General features: G+C 42.0%; 1 protein-coding gene across 1 annotated transcript; it reads left to right on the top strand.

The window, feature by feature from the left end:
* Positions 1-1,598: 1,598 nt before the first annotated feature.
* LOC138852152 (mucin-2-like) lies at positions 1,599-8,958 on the top strand (the record flags this gene model as incomplete). The annotated part of the gene is made up of 2 exons (XM_070081831.1): positions 1,599-4,061; positions 4,111-8,958. Coding segments are annotated over 2 exons (7,311 nt in total), but the record flags the coding sequence as incomplete, so codon positions are not given.
* Positions 8,959-18,098: the final 9,140 nt, after the last annotated feature.

Raw genomic sequence — 18,098 nt, 5'->3', positions numbered from 1 at the left:
CATCAACAGCTTCCTCCACACTATCAACTACATCTTCCTCCACAGCATCAACTTCATCTACCACCACAACATCAACTGCTTTTACCACAACATCAACTACCTATATCACCACAATATCAGTTTCCTCTTCCAGGACAATTTCAAGATCCTCGTCGACTGAAACATCAAGCACCTTTTCCACTGAAACATCATATACCTCTACCACCGCAATATCAAGTTCCTCAACCATTGTAACATCTAGTACCTCAACGAGTGTAACATCAAGAACATCTCCCTCGTCATCAACTACCACTAGCGCCACAGTATCAACTACCTCTCTCATTATCACATCAAGTACTTCTCCTGCCACAACATCAATTACCTTTACAACCTCAACATCTACGGCTTCTTCCACCATAACATCAGCTACCTCTTCCACCATAACATCAGCTACCTCTTCCACCATAACATCATCCACCTTGACCACCACAAAATCAACTATCACTTCCACCATTACAACTACATCTCTCACTACATCATCTAAGTCTTCCTCTACTTCAACTATCTCTTCCACCACATTATCAACCATCACATCAACTTCCTTTAGAACTACATCAGTTTCGTCTACTACCATAACATCAACAATCTCTACAACAACTTCATCAACTACCTTTCCCACCACTTCATCAACTACGTCTTCCATTACATCGTCAAGTACCTCTATCACCATATCGACTATATCTACTGCATCATCAACTACCTTCTGGAGTGGAACATCAATTACCTCTTCAACTACAACATCAACTTCTTCTACTACCACATCAACTACCTCTTCCTTCGTATCAACTACATCTCGCCCCAAATCAACTACCTCGACAACCACAAAATCAACTATCCCTTCAACTATAAAATCGACTATGTCTACCACCAGAACATCAACTATGTCGACGACATCAACACTAATTTCAACCATGTCACCCACCACTACATCAACTTCCCCTCCTATCAGCACATCTAGTGCCACTATCTCATCAACCACCACACTATCAACTACGTCTCTCACCACACCATCAATTTCTTCTACCACCACAATATCAACTACTTTTACCACAACTGCATCAACTCTGTCTACCACCTCTACTTCAATTTCGTCTTCTGCTACAACATCAAGTACCTCTACCACCACATCAACTACCTTTATTACCACAATATCAACTACCTCTTCCATTAAAACATCGACTACCTCTTCAACTTTAACATCAACTCCCTCTACCATCATAACATCAAGTACCTCTTACACCACAATATTAAATTCCTCTATCCCAACCACATCAACATCAACTACATCTATTAAAATATCGACTGTCTCTACCACCTCCATATCAACCATATCTCCCACCACATCATCTTCCTCTACTACATCATCATCTACCTCTACCACCACAATATCAAGTACCTCTTCGACGATCTTCAACTATTTCTGCCACCATAACATCAACTACCTCTACCAGCATATCAAGTACCTCTTCAACCACAATATCAACTACCTCTACTCCCACAACATCAACTACATCTATTAAAACATCGACTATCTCTACAATACCAAGTCTACCACCACCACATCAACTTCCTCTACCGCATCATCTACCTCTGCCACCACAATATCAAGCACCTCTTCGACAATAACATCAGGTACCTCTTTAACTACATCATCAACTCCCACTACCACCTCATTATCAACTACCTCCGCCACCATCACATCAACTACTTCTGCCACTACAACATCAACTGCCTCTACCAGCATAATATCAAGTACCTCTTCAACCACAACATCAACTACCTCTGCCACTGCCACATCAACTACGCTTATAACAACATCAACTATCTCTCCCACAACCACATCATCTTCCTCTACCACGATAATAACAAGAACTTCTTCCACAATAACATCAAGTAACTATTCCACTACAAGAACTACTTCTACCACAACAATATCATCTACATTTGCCAGTACCACATCTAATACTTCTGCCACAACATCAATTACCTCTTCAATCTCGTTTACCACTTCTTCAACTATAACATCAACCACTTCAACCACCACAAAATCAACAATGTCTACAACCGCTGCATCAACTCTTTCGACCACCACCACATCAACTACCTCTACCACCACCACATCAACTACATCTATTACAACATCGACTGTCTCTGCAACCTCCACATCAGCTACCTCTCCCACCACCACATCTTCCTCTACTACCACAACATCAACTTCCTCTACCACCACAATATCAGCTACGTCTGCCACTACAACATCAAGTACTTCTCTCACCACAACAATTACCTCTACAACTTCATCTACCACTTCTTCAACCATAACATCAGCTACCTCGACCACCACGAAATTAAGTACCCCTACAACAACAAAATCAACTACGTCTAACACAACTCCAACTAACTCGGCCACCACAATATCAACTTCTTCGGCAACCTCACCATCAACAACCTCAACCACTAAAAAATCTACATCAGTTTCACAGACCACCAGAAAATCTACATCATCGTCCCCTACCACCACAAAATCTACATCATCTAACCTGTCCACCAAAAAACCTACGTCTACCCCGACCACCAAAAAATCTACATCATCTACGTCGACCACCAAAAAGTCTACATCGACCAACCGATCCACCAAAAAATCTACATCTACCCCAACCACCAAGAAATCTACATCTACCCCTGCCACCAAAAAATCCACATCATCTATCCCGACCACCAAGAAATCTACACCATCTAGGTCGATCACCACAAAATTTACATCAACTACCAGGACCACCAAAAAATCTACATCATCTGCTCCAACCACCAAAAAATCTACATCATCTACTTCGAAAACCAGAAAATCGACATTAATTTCCCATACCACCAAAAAATCTACATCTTCCCCGATCACCAAAAAATCTACATCATCTACCGAGACCACCAAAAAATCTACATCGTCTTCCCCGACCACCAAAAAATCCACATCATCTACCTCAACCACCACAAAATCTACATCAACTACCCCAACCACCAAGAAATCTACATCTACCCCTGCCACCAAAAAATCCACATCATCTATCCCGACCACCAAGAAATCAACATACTCTACCCCGACCACCAAAAAGTATTCCTCTACCTCGACCACCACAAAATCTACAACTACCCCGTCCACCAAAAAATCTACATCTTCTACCAAGACCACCACAAAATCTGCATCAACTACCAAGACCACCAAAAAATCTACATCATCTTCCTTGTCCACTACAAAATCTACATCAACTACCTCGACCACCACAAAATCTACGTCAACTGCCTCTACCACCAAAACACCTTCCTCTACTATCAGCACATCTACTGCCACTGTAACATCTACAAAAACTTTCACCACAATATCAACTCTCTCTACCACCACCGCATCAACTTCTTCCACAACGTCAACTACTTCTATCAAATCAACTTCTTCCACCACATTATCAACTCTCTCTACCACCACCGCATCAACTTCTTCCACCACATTATCAACTCTCTCTACCACCACCGCATCAACTTCTTCCACCACAATATCAACTCTCTCTACCACCACCGCATCAACTTCTTCCACCACATTATCAACTCTCTCTACCACCACCGCATCAACTTCTTCCACCACATTATCAACTCTCTCTACCACCACCGCATCAACTTCTTCCACCACATTATCAACTACCTCTACCACCACCGCATCAACTTCTTCCACCACATTATCAACTCTCTCTACCACCACCGCATCAACTTCTTCCACCACATTATCAACTCTCTCTACCACCACCGCATCAACTTCTTCCACCACATTATCAACTCTCTCTACCACCACCGCATCAACTTCTTCCACCACATTATCAACTACCTCTCCCACCACAGCAGCAACTTCTTCCACCACATTATCAACTCTCTCTACCACCACCGCATCAACTTCTTCCACCACATTATCAACTCTCTCTACCACCACCGCATCAACTTCTTCCACCACAATATCAACTCTCTCTACCACCAACAACGTCAACTACTTCTATCAAATCAACTTCTTCCACCACATTATCAACTACCTCTACCACCACTCCATCAACTCCCTCTACCACCACTACTCCAACTACGTCTTCCACTATAACATCAAATACATCTACCACCACAAAAACTACGTCTACCACAACAACATCAACTTCTCCTCTCAGCACATCTACTGCCACTATAACATCAACAGCTTCCTCCACACTATCAACTACATCTTCCTCCACAGCATCAACTTCATCTACCACCACAACATTAACTGCTTTTACCACAATATCAACTACCTGCATTACCACAATATCAGCTTCCTCTTCCACCACAATTTCAAGATCCTCGTCGACTGTAACATCAACTACCTTTTCCACTTCAACATCACATACCTCTACCACCGCAATATCAAGTTCCTCAACGATTGTAACATCTAATACCTCAACGAGTGTAACATCAAGAACGTCTCCCTCGTCATCAACTACCACTAGCGCCACAGTACCAACTACCTCTCTCACTATCACATCAAGTACCTCTCCTGGCACAACATCAATTACCTCTTCCACCACAATTTCAAGTTCCTCCTTCACTGTAAAATCAAGTACCTTTTCCACTTCAACATCAGTTACCTCTAACACCGCAATATCAAGTACCTCATCAATTGTAAGATCAAGTACCTCAAAGATTGTAACATCAAGTACATCTCATACTACGTCAACTACCACTCTCACGACCTTATCAACCACATCTCTCACTATAACATCAACCACTTCTGCTGCCACAACATCAATTACCTCTTCAACCTCAACTTCTACGACTTCTTCCACCATAACATCACCCACCTTGACCACCGCAAAATCAACTATCCATACTACCACTACAACTTCCACTCTCACTACATCATCTACCTCTTCCTCGACATCAACTATCTCTTCCTTCACTATTTCTCGTTTTATTACAACCACATCAACTTCCTTTAGAACTTCACCATCAACTTCGTCTATTACCAAAACATCAACATCGTCTACTACCAAAACATCAACAACCTCTACAACAACTTCATCAACTACCTCTTCTACCACTTCATCAACTGTGTCTTCCATTACATCATCAAGTACCTCAATCACCACACCGACTATGTCTACTGCATCAACTACCTCCTCGAGTGAAACATCAATTACCTCTTCAACTACAACATCAACTTCCTCTACCACCACATCAACTACCTCTTCCATTATACCAACTACATCTCACACCAAGTCAACTAAGTCGGCAATAACGAAATCACCAAGGTCTTTCACATCAACTACGTCGACCACAACAATATCAGCTATCCCTACAACTACTAAATCAACTATGCCTACAACTACAAAATCGACTATGTCTAACACCAGACCATCAACTATGTCGACTACTTCAACACTATCTTCAACTACGTCAGCCACCACAATATCAACTTTCCCTCCTATCAGCACATCTACAGCCACTATCACTATCACATCGTCCACCACACTATCAACTACGTCTCTCACCACAGTATTAATTTCTTCTACCACCACTATGTCCACTACCTTTATCTCGACTGCATCAACTCCCTCTGCCACCTCTACTTCAACTATGTCTTCCACTAAGGCATTGAGTTCCTTTATTACCACAACATTAACTACCTCTTCGATCAAAACATCGACTACTTCTTCAACTTCAACATCAACTACGTATTCAACCATAATATTAAGTACCTCTTCCACCACAGTATCAACGTCCTTTCTACCAACCACATCAACATCAAGTACATCTATGAAAGCATCGACTGTCTCTACCACCTCCATATCAACTACCTCTCCCACCACCACATCATCTTCCTCTACTACAACATCATCTACCTCTTCCACCACCTTATCAAGTACCTCTTCGATGATAACATCAGCTACCTCTTCCACTACAACATCAACTCCCTCTAGCACCACATTATCAACTACCTCCTCCACTGCCACATCAAGTACCTCTTCCACCAGAACATCAACTATCTTTCCCACCACATCATCTTCCTCTACCACCATAATAACAAGTACCTCTTTGACAGTAACATCAAGTACCTCTTCCACCAGAACATCAACTATCTTTCCCACCACACCATCTTCCTCTACCACCATAATAACAAGTACCTCTTTGACAGTAACATCAAGTACCTATTCCACTACAAGATCATTATCAACTTCTTCGGCCACCTCACCATCAACTATGTCGACCACCTCGCCTTCAATTACCTCTTCACCTTCAACATCAACTTACTCTACCATCACATCAGCTACTTCTACTGCCAATGTTTCAACTCCCTTTACCACCACAACATCAATTTCCTCCCCTATGAGCACATCTGCCATTATGACATCAACCACTTATTCCACCAAACATTCAATTACGTCTTTCACCACAGCATCAACTTACACCACCGCAACATCTACAACTCGTGCCACCACCACATCAACTACCTTTACCACCACTGCTTCAACTAAGTCTTCCATTACAACATCAAGTACCTCTACCACCACATCTACATCCTCAACCCTTACCACAATTATTTCTACCACCAATGCATTAACTTCCTTTATCACGTCCTCATCAACTACCATAAACAATTCTACATCAACAACCTCTCTATATACGTTAACTACTTTTACGACTACATCAGCTACCTTTATCACTACAACATCAACTACCTCATCGATTGCAATATCAACTACCTTAGCCACGATATCAACTACGCCTACCACCACATCAACTACATTTTTAACTTCAACAACAACTACATCTACATCCTCAACATCAAGTATTTCTTCGACTACAACATTAATTATTTCTTCCGTCACTTCAGGTACGTCTACCGGCCCAACGTCAATTGGGTCTACCACCACAACACTGACTACATCGTCAACTACAACATCAACAAGTTTTTCCACCACAACATCGGTTTCTTCTGTCGCCAGAAAATCAACTACGTCTGCTACTTCAACCTCTACGTCTACAATATCAAGTAACTCCTTCACTACGTCGGCTATATTTTACACCGCAACTTCAACAACCTCTAAAACCATTACACCAACTGCGTTTACCACCACTAAACCAACTACCTCTACCACAACTACATCAACTACCTCTACCACAACTACATCAACTACCTCTACCACAACTACATCAACGACGTTTTCGATTACAACAACAACCAACCATACAACTTCAGCAGTTAACTCCACCTCTGCTACATCAACTTCTCCCTCTACAACATCAGCTACCTCTTCCACTATATCTTCCACTATTTTGACTTCCTCTTCCACTTCAACTTCTACTTCATCTATCACTTCCATATTACATACCTTTCCCACTAGAGCATCAACTACCTATATCACCACAATATCAGTTTCCTCTTCCACCACAATTTCAAGTTCCTCGTCGACTGTAACATCAAGTACCTTTTCCACTTCAACATCATATACCTCTACCACCGCAAAATCAGGTTCCTCAACGATTATATCATCAACTACCACTACCACCACAGTTTCAACAACCTCTCTCACTATCACATCAACTATTTCTGCCACAACAACATCAACTGCCTCTACCAGCATAATATCAAGTACCTCTTCAACCACAACATCAACTACCTCTGCCACTGCCACATCAACTACGCTTATAACAACATCAACTATCTCTCCCACAACCACATCATCTTCCTCTACCACGATAATAACAAGAACTTCTTCCACAATAACATCAAGTAACTATTCCACTACAAGAACTACTTCTACCACAACAATATCATCTACATTTGCCATTACCACATCTAATACTTCTGCCACAACATCAGTTACCTCTTCAATCTCGTCTACCACTTCTTCAACTATAACATCAACCACTTCGACCACCACAAAATCAACAATGTCTACCACCGCTGCATCAACTCTCTCGACCACCACCACATCAACTACTTCTACCACCACCACATCAACTACATCTATTACAACATCGACTGTCTCTGCAACCTCCACATCAGCTACCTCTCCCACCACCACATCTTCCTCTACTACCACAACATCAACTTCCTCTACCACCACAGTATCAGCTACGTCTGCCACTACAACATCAAGTACTTCTCCCACCACAACAATTACCTATTCAACTTCATCTACCACTTCTTCAACCATAACATCAGGTACCTCGACCAACACAAAATTAAGTACCCCTACAACAACAAAGTCAACTACGTCTACCACAACTCCAACTAACTCGGCCACCACAATATCTACTTTTTCGGCAACCTCACCATCAACAACCTCAACCACTAAAAAATCTACATCAGTTTCACCGACCACCAACAAATCTACATCTGCCCCGACCACCAAAAAATCTACATCATTTACCTCGACCACCACAAAATCTACATCAACTACCCAGACCACCAAAAAATCTACATCATTTACCTCGACCACCACAAAATCTACATCATTTACCTCGACCACCACAAAATCTACATCAACTACCTCTACGTCTACTCAGACCACCAAAAAAATCTACATCAACTACCTCAACCATAAAATCAAAATCTACATCAACTACCTGGACCACCACAAAATCTACGTCAACTGCCTCTACCACCAAAACACCTTCCTCTACTATCAGCACATCTACTGCCACTGTAACATCTACAAAAACTTCCACCACAATATCAACTCTCTCTACCACCACCGCATCAACTTCTTCCACCACATTATCAACTCTCTCTACCACCACCGCATCAACTTCTTCCACCAAATCAACTTCTTCCACCACATCAACTTCTTCCACCACATCAACTCTCTCTACCACCACCGCATCAACTTCTTCCACAACAACTCTCTCTAACCACCGCATCAACTTCTTCAACCAAATTAACATCTCTATCTACCACCACCGCATCAACTTCTTCCACCACAATATCAACTCTCTCTACCACCACCGCATCAACTTCTTCCACCACATTATCAACTCTCTCTACCACCACCGCATCAACTTCTTCCACCACATTATCAACTCTCTCTACCACCACCGCATCAACTTCTTCCACAACGTCAACTACTTCTATCAAATCAACTTCTTCCACCACATTATCAACTCTCTCTACCACCACCGCATCAACTTCTTCCACAACGTCAACTACTTCTATCAAATCAACTTCTTCCACCACATTATCAACTCTCTCTACCACCACCGCATCAACTTCTTCCACAACGTCAACTACTTCTATCAAATCAACTTCTTCCACCACATTATCAACTCTCTCTACCACCACCGCATCAACTTCTTCCACAACGTCAACTACTTCTATCAAATCAACTTCTTCCACCACATTATCAACTCTCTCTACCACCACCGCATCAACTTCTTCCACAACGTCAACTACTTCTATCAAATCAACTTCTTCCACCACATTATCAACTACCTCTACCACCACTCCATCAACTCCCTCTACCACCACTACTCCAACTACGTCTTCCACTATAACATCAAATACATCTACCACCACAAAAACTACCTCTACCACAACAACATCAACTTCTCCTATCAGCACATCTACTGCCACTATAACATCAACAGCTTCCTCCACACTATCAACTACATCTTCCTCCACAGCATCAACTTCATCTACCACCACAACATCAACTGTTTTTACCACAACATCAACTACCTATATCACCACAATATCAGTTTCCTCTTCCACGACAATTTCAAGATCCTCGTCGACTGTAACATCAAGTACCTTTTCCACTTCAACATCATATACCTCTACCACCGCAATATCAAGTTCCTCAACCATTGTAACATCTAGTACCTCAACGAGTGTAACATCAAGAACATCTCCCTCATCATCAACTACCACTAGCGCCACAGTATCAACTACCTCTCTCATTATCACATCAAGTACCTCTCCTGCCACAACATCAATTACCTTTACAACCTCAACATCTACGGCTTCTTCCACCATAACATCAGCTACCTCTTCCACCATAACATCATCCACCTTGACCACCACAAAATCAACTATCACTTCCACCATTACAACTACATCTCTCACTACATCATCTAAGTCTTCCTCTACTTCAACTATCTCTTCCACCACATTATCAACCATCACATCAACTTCCTTTAGAACTACATCAGTTTCGTCTACTACCATAACATCAACAATCTCTACAACAACTTCATCAACTACCTTTCCCACCACTTCATCAACTACGTCTTCCATTACATCGTCAAGTACCTCTATCACCATATCCACTATATCTACTGCATCATCAACTACCTTCTCGAGTGGAACATCAATTATCTCTTCAACTACAACATCAACTTCTTCTACTACCACATCAACTACCTCTTCCTTCGTATCAACTACATCTCGCCCCAAATCAACTACCGCGACAACCACAAAATCAACTATCCCTTCAACTATAAAATCGACTATGTCTACCACCAGAACATCAACTATGTCGACGACATCAACACTAATTTCAACCATGTCACCCACCACTACATCAACTTCCCCTCCTATCAGCACATCTATTGCCACTATCTCATCAACCACCACACTATCAACTACGTCTCTCACCACACCATCAATTTCTTCTACCACCACAATATCAACTACTTTTACCACAACTGCATCAACTCTGTCTACCACCTCTACTTCAATTTCGTCTTCTGCTACAACATCAAGTACCTCTACCACCACATCAACTACCTTTATTACCACAATATCAACTACCTCTTCCATTAAAACATCGACTACCTCTTCAACTTCAACATCAACTCCCTCTACCATCATAACATCAAGTACCTTTTCCACCACAATATCAACTTCCTCTATCCCAACCACATCAACACCAACTACATCTATTAAAACATCGACTGTCTCTACCACCCCCATATCAACTACATCTCCCACCACCACATCATCTTCCTCTACTACAATATCATCTACCTCTACTACCACAATATCAAGTACCTCTTCGACGATAACAACAAGTACCTCTTCCACTACATCATCTCCCTCCACCACCTCATTACCAACTACCTCTGCCACTACCACTTCAACTATTTCTGCCACCACAACATCAACTACCTCTACCACCATAATATCAAGTACCTCTTACACCACAATATCAACTACCTCTACCCCCACCACATCAATTACATCTGTTAAAACGTCGACTATCTCTACCACCTTAATACCAACCACATCTACCACCACCACATCATCTTCCTCTACTACAACATCATCTACCTCTGCCACCACAATATCAAGCACCTCTTCGACAATAACATCAGGTACCTCTTTAACTACATCATCAACTCCCACTACCACCTCATTATCAACTACCTCCGCCACCATCACATCAACTACTTCTGCCACTACAACATCAACTGCCTCTACCAGCATAATATCAAGTACCTCTTCAACCACAACATCAACTACCTCTGCCACTGCCACATCAACTACGCTTATAACAACATCAACTATCTCTCCCACAACCACATCATCTTCCTCTACCACGATAATAACAAGAACTTCTTCCACAATAACATCAAGTAACTATTCCACTACAAGAACTACTTCTACCACAACAATATCATCTACATTTGCCAGTACCACATCTAATACTTCTGCCACAACATCAATTACCTCTTCAATCTCGTTTACCACTTCTTCAACTATAACATCAACCACTTCAACCACAACAAAATCAACAATGACTACAACCCCTGCATCAACTCTTTCGACCACCACCACATCAACTACCTCTACCACCACCACATCAACTACATCTATTACAACATCGACTCTCTCTGCAACCTCCACATCAGCTACCTCTCCCACCGCCACATCAGCCTCTACTACCACATCATCAACTTCCTCTACCACCACAATATCAGCTACGTCTGTCACTACAACATCAAGTACTTCTCTCACCACAACAATTACATCTACAACTTCATCTACCACTTCTTCAACCATAACATCAGCTACCTCGACCACCACGAAATTAAGTACCCCTACAACAACAAAATCAACTACGTCTAACACAACTCCAACTAACTCGGCCACCACAATATCAACTTCTTCGGCAACCTCACCATCAACAACCTCAACCACTAAAAAATCTACATCAGTTTCACAGACCACCAGAAAATCTACATCATCGTCCCCTACCACCACAAAATCTACATCATCTAACCTGTCCACCAAAAAACCTACGTCTACCCCGACCACCAAAAAATCTACATCATCTACGTCGACCACCAAAAAGTCTACATCGACCACCCCATCCACCAAAAAATCTACATCTACCCCGACCACCAAAAAATCTACATCATCTACCTCGACCATCAAGAAATCTACATCATCTACCCCGACCACCAAGAAATCTACACCATCTAGGTCGATCACCACAAAATTTACATCAACTACCAGGACCACCAAAAAATCTACATCATCTGCTCCAACCACGAAAAAATCTACATCATCTACTTCGAAAACCAGAAAATCTACATCAATTTCCCCTACCACCAAAAAATCTACATCTACCCCGATCACCAAAAAATCTACATCATCTACCCGGACCACCAAAAAATCTACATCGTCTTCCCCGACCACCAAAAAATCCACATCATCTACCTCAACCACCACAAAATCTACATCAACTACCCCAACCACCAAGAAATCTACATCTACCCCTGCCACCAAAAAATCCACATCATCTATCCCGACCACCAAGAAATCAACATCATCTACCCCGACCACCAAAAAGTATTCCTCTACCTCGACCACCACAAAATCTACAACTACCCCGTCCACCAAAAAATCTACATCTTCTACCAAGACCACCAAAAAATCTACATCATTTACCTCGACCACCACAAAATCTACATCAACTACCCAGACCACCAAAAAATCTACATCATCTACCTTGTCCACGACAAAATCTACATCAACTACCTGGACCACCACAAAATCTACGTCAACTGCCTCTACCACCAAAACACCTTCCTCTACTATCAGCACATCTACTGCCACTGTAACATCTACAAAAACTTTCACCACAATATCAACTCTCTCTACCACCACCGCATCAACTTCTTCCACAACCTCAACTACTTCTATCAAATCAACTTCTTCCACCACATTATCAACTCTCTCTACCACCACCGCATCAACTTCTTCCACATCAACTTCTTCCACCACATTATCAACTCTCTCTACCACCACCGCATCAACTTCTTCCACAACGTCAACTACTTCTATCAAATCAACTTCTTCCACCACATTATCAACTCTCTCTACCACCACCGCATCAACTTCTTCCACAACCTCAACTACTTCTATCAAATCAACTTCTTCCACCACATTATCAACTCTCTCTACCACCACCGCATCAACTTCTTCCACAACGTCAACTACTTCTATCAAATCAACTTCTTCCACCACATTATCAACTCTCTCTACCACCACCGCATCAACTTCTTCCACAACGTCAACTACTTCTATCAAATCAACTTCTTCCACCACATTATCAACTACCTCTACCACCACTCCATCAACTCCCTCTACCACCACTACTCCAACTACGTCTTCCACTATAACATCAAATACATCTACCACCACAAAAACTACCTCTACCACAACAACATCAACTTCTCCTATCAGCACATCTACTGCCACTATAACATCAACAGCTTCCTCCACACTATCAACTACATCTTCCTCCACAGCATCAACTTCATCTACCACCACAACATCAACTGCTTTTACCACAACATCAACTACCTATATCACCACAATATCAGTTTCCTCTTCCACCACAATTTCAAGATCCTCGTCGACTGTAACATCAAGTACCTTTTCCACTTCAACATCATATACCTCTACCACCGCAATATCAAGTTCCTCAACCATTGTAACATCTAGTACCTCAACGAGTGTAACATCAAGAACATCTCCCTCGTCATCAACTACCACTAGCGCCACAGTATCAACTACCTCTCTCATTATCACATCAAGTACTTCTCCTGCCACAACATCAATTACCTTTACAACCTCAACATCTACGGCTTCTTCCACCATAACATCAGCTACCTCTTCCACCATAACATCATCCACCTTGACCACCACAAAATCAACTATCACTTCCACCATTACAACTACATCTCTCACTACATCATCTAAGTCTTCCTCTACTTCAACTATCTCTTCCACCACATTATCAACCATCACATCAACTTCCTTTAGAACTACATCAGTTTCGTCTACTACCATAACATCAACAATCTCTACAACAACTTCATCAACTACCTTTCCCACCACTTCATCAACTACGTCTTCCATTACATCGTCAAGTACCTCTATCACCATATCGACTATATCTACTGCATCATCAACTACCTTCTGGAGTGGAACATCAATTACCTCTTCAACTACAACATCAACTTCTTCTACTACCACATCAACTACCTCTTCCTTCGTATCAACTACATCTCGCCCCAAATCAACTACCTCGACAACCACAAAATCAACTATCCCTTCAACTATAAAATCGACTATGTCTACCACCAGAACATCAACTATGTCGACGACATCAACACTAATTTCAACCATGTCACCCACCACTACATCAACTTCCCCTCCTATCAGCACATCTATTGCCACTATCTCATCAACCACCACACTATCAACTACGTCTCTCACCACACCATCAATTTCTTCTACCACCACAATATCAACTACTTTTACCACAACTGCATCAACTCTTTCTACCACCTCTACTTCAATTTCGTCTTCTGCTACAACATCAAGTACCTCTACCACCACATCAACTACCTTTATTACCACAATATCAACTACCTCTTCCATTAAAACATCGACTACCTCTTCAACTTCAACATCAACTCCCTCTACCATCATAACATCAAGTACCTTTTCCACCACAATATCAACTTCCTCTATCCCAACCACATCAACACCAACTACATCTATTAAAACATCGACTGTCTCTACCACCCCCATATCAACTACATCTCCCACCACCACATCATCTTCCTCTACTACAATATCATCTACCTCTACTACCACAATATCAAGTACCTCTTCGACGATAACAACAAGTACCTCTTCCACTACATCATCTCCCTCCACCACCTCATTACCAACTACCTCTGCCACTACCACTTCAACTATTTCTGCCACCACAACATCAACTACCTCTACCACCATAATATCAAGTACCTCTTACACCACAATATCAACTACCTCTACCCCCACCACATCAATTACATCTGTTAAAACGTCGACTATCTCTACCACCTTAATACCAACCACATCTACCACCACCACATCATCTTCCTCTACTACAACATCATCTACCTCTGCCACCACAATATCAAGCACCTCTTCGACAATAACATCAGGTACCTCTTTAACTACATCATCAACTCCCACTACCACCTCATTATCAACTACCTCCGCCACCATCACATCAACTACTTCTGCCACTACAACATCAACTGCCTCTACCAGCATAATATCAAGTACCTCTTCAACCACAACATCAACTACCTCTGCCACTGCCACATCAACTACGCTTATAACAACATCAACTATCTCTCCCACAACCACATCATCTTCCTCTACCACGATAATAACAAGAACTTCTTCCACAATAACATCAAGTAACTATTCCACTACAAGAACTACTTCTACCACAACAATATCATCTACATTTGCCAGTACCACATCTAATACTTCTGCCACAACATCAATTACCTCTTCAATCTCGTTTACCACTTCTTCAACTATAACATCAACCACTTCAACCACCACAAAATCAACAATGTCTACAACCGCTGCATCAACTCTTTCGACCACCACCACATCAACTACCTCTACCACCACCACATCAACTACATCTATTACAACATCGACTCTCTCTGCAACCTCCACATCAGCTACCTCTCCCACCGCCACATCAGCCTCTACTACCACATCATCAACTTCCTCTACCACCACAATATCAGCTACGTCTGTCACTACAACATCAAGTACTTCTCTCACCACAACAATTACATCTACAACTTCATCTACCACTTCTTCAACCATAACATCAGCTACCTCGACCACCACGAAATTAAGTACCCCTACAACAACAAAATCAACTACGTCTAACACAACTCCAACTAACTCGGCCACCACAATATCAACTTCTTCGGCAACCTCACCATCAACAACCTCAACCACTAAAAAATCTACATCAGTTTCACAGACCACCAGAAAATCTACATCATCGTCCCCTACCACCACAAAATCTACATCATCTAACCTGTCCACCAAAAAACCTACGTCTACCCCGACCACCAAAAAATCTACATCATCTACGTCGACCACCAAAAAGTCTACATCGACCACCCCATCCACCAAAAAATCTACATCTACCCCGACCACCAAAAAATCTACATCATCTACCTCGACCATCAAGAAATCTACATCATCTACCCCGACCACCAAGAAATCTACACCATCTAGATCGATCACCACAAAATTTACATCAACTACCAGGACCACCAAAAAATCTACATCATCTGCTCCAACCACGAAAAAATCTACATCATCTACTTCGAAAACCAGAAAATCTACATCAATTTCCCCTACCACCAAAAAATCTACATCTACCCCGATCACCAAAAAATCTACATCATCTACCCGGACCACCAAAAAATCTACATCGTCTTCCCCGACCACCAAAAAATCCACATCATCTACCTCAACCACCACAAAATCTACATCAACTACCCCAACCACCAAGAAATCTACATCTACCCCTGCCACCAAAAAATCCACATCATCTATCCCGACCACCAAGAAATCAACATCATCTACCCCGACCACCAAAAAGTATTCCTCTACCTCGACCACCACAAAATCTACAACTACCCCGTCCACCAAAAAATCTACATCTTCTACCAAGACCACCAAAAAATCTACATCATTTACCTCGACCACCACAAAATCTACATCAACTACCCAGACCACCAAAAAATCTACATCATCTTCCTTGTCCACGACAAAATCTACATCAACTACCTGGACCACCACAAAATCTACGTCAACTGCCTCTACCACCAAAACACCTTCCTCTACTATCAGCACATCTACTGCCACTGTAACATCTACAAAAACTTTCACCACAATATCAACTCTCTCTACCACCACCGCATCAACTTCTTCCACAACGTCAACTACTTCTATCAAATCAACTTCTTCCACCACATTATCAACTCTCTCTACCACCACCGCATCAACTTCTTCCACAACGTCAACTACTTCTATCAAATCAACTTCTTCCACCACATTATCAACTCTCTCTACCACCACCGCATCAACTTCTTCCACAACGTCAACTACTTCTATCAAATCAACTTCTTCCACCACATTATCAACTCTCTCTACCACCACCGCATCAACTTCTTCCACAACTTCTTCCACCACATTATCAACTCTCTCTACCACCACCGCATCAACTTCTTCCACCACATTATCAACTCTCTCTACCACCACCGCATCAACTTCTTCCACCACATTATCAACTCTCTCTACCACCACCGCATCAACTTCTTCCACCACATTATCAACTCTCTCTACCACCACCGCATCAACTTCTTCCACAACGTCAACTACTTCTATCAAATCAACTTCTTCCACCACATTATCAACTACCTCTACCACCACTCCATCAACTCCCTCTACCACCACTACTCCAACTACGTCTTCCACTATAACATCAAATACATCTACCACCACAAAAACTACCTCTACCACAACAACATCAACTTCTCCTATCAGCACATCTACTGCCACTATAACATCAACAGCTTCCTCCACACTATCAACTACATCTTCCTCCACAGCATCAACTTCATCTACCACCACAACATCAACTGTTTTTACCACAACATCAACT

This window comes from Cherax quadricarinatus, unplaced genomic scaffold (genome assembly GCF_038502225.1).
Source record: "Cherax quadricarinatus isolate ZL_2023a unplaced genomic scaffold, ASM3850222v1 Contig4478, whole genome shotgun sequence".
Lineage (NCBI taxonomy): Eukaryota > Metazoa > Arthropoda > Malacostraca > Decapoda > Parastacidae > Cherax > Cherax quadricarinatus.
The sequence above is the reverse complement of the archived record's forward strand: the minus strand, read 5'-3'. Positions and strand labels throughout refer to the sequence as shown.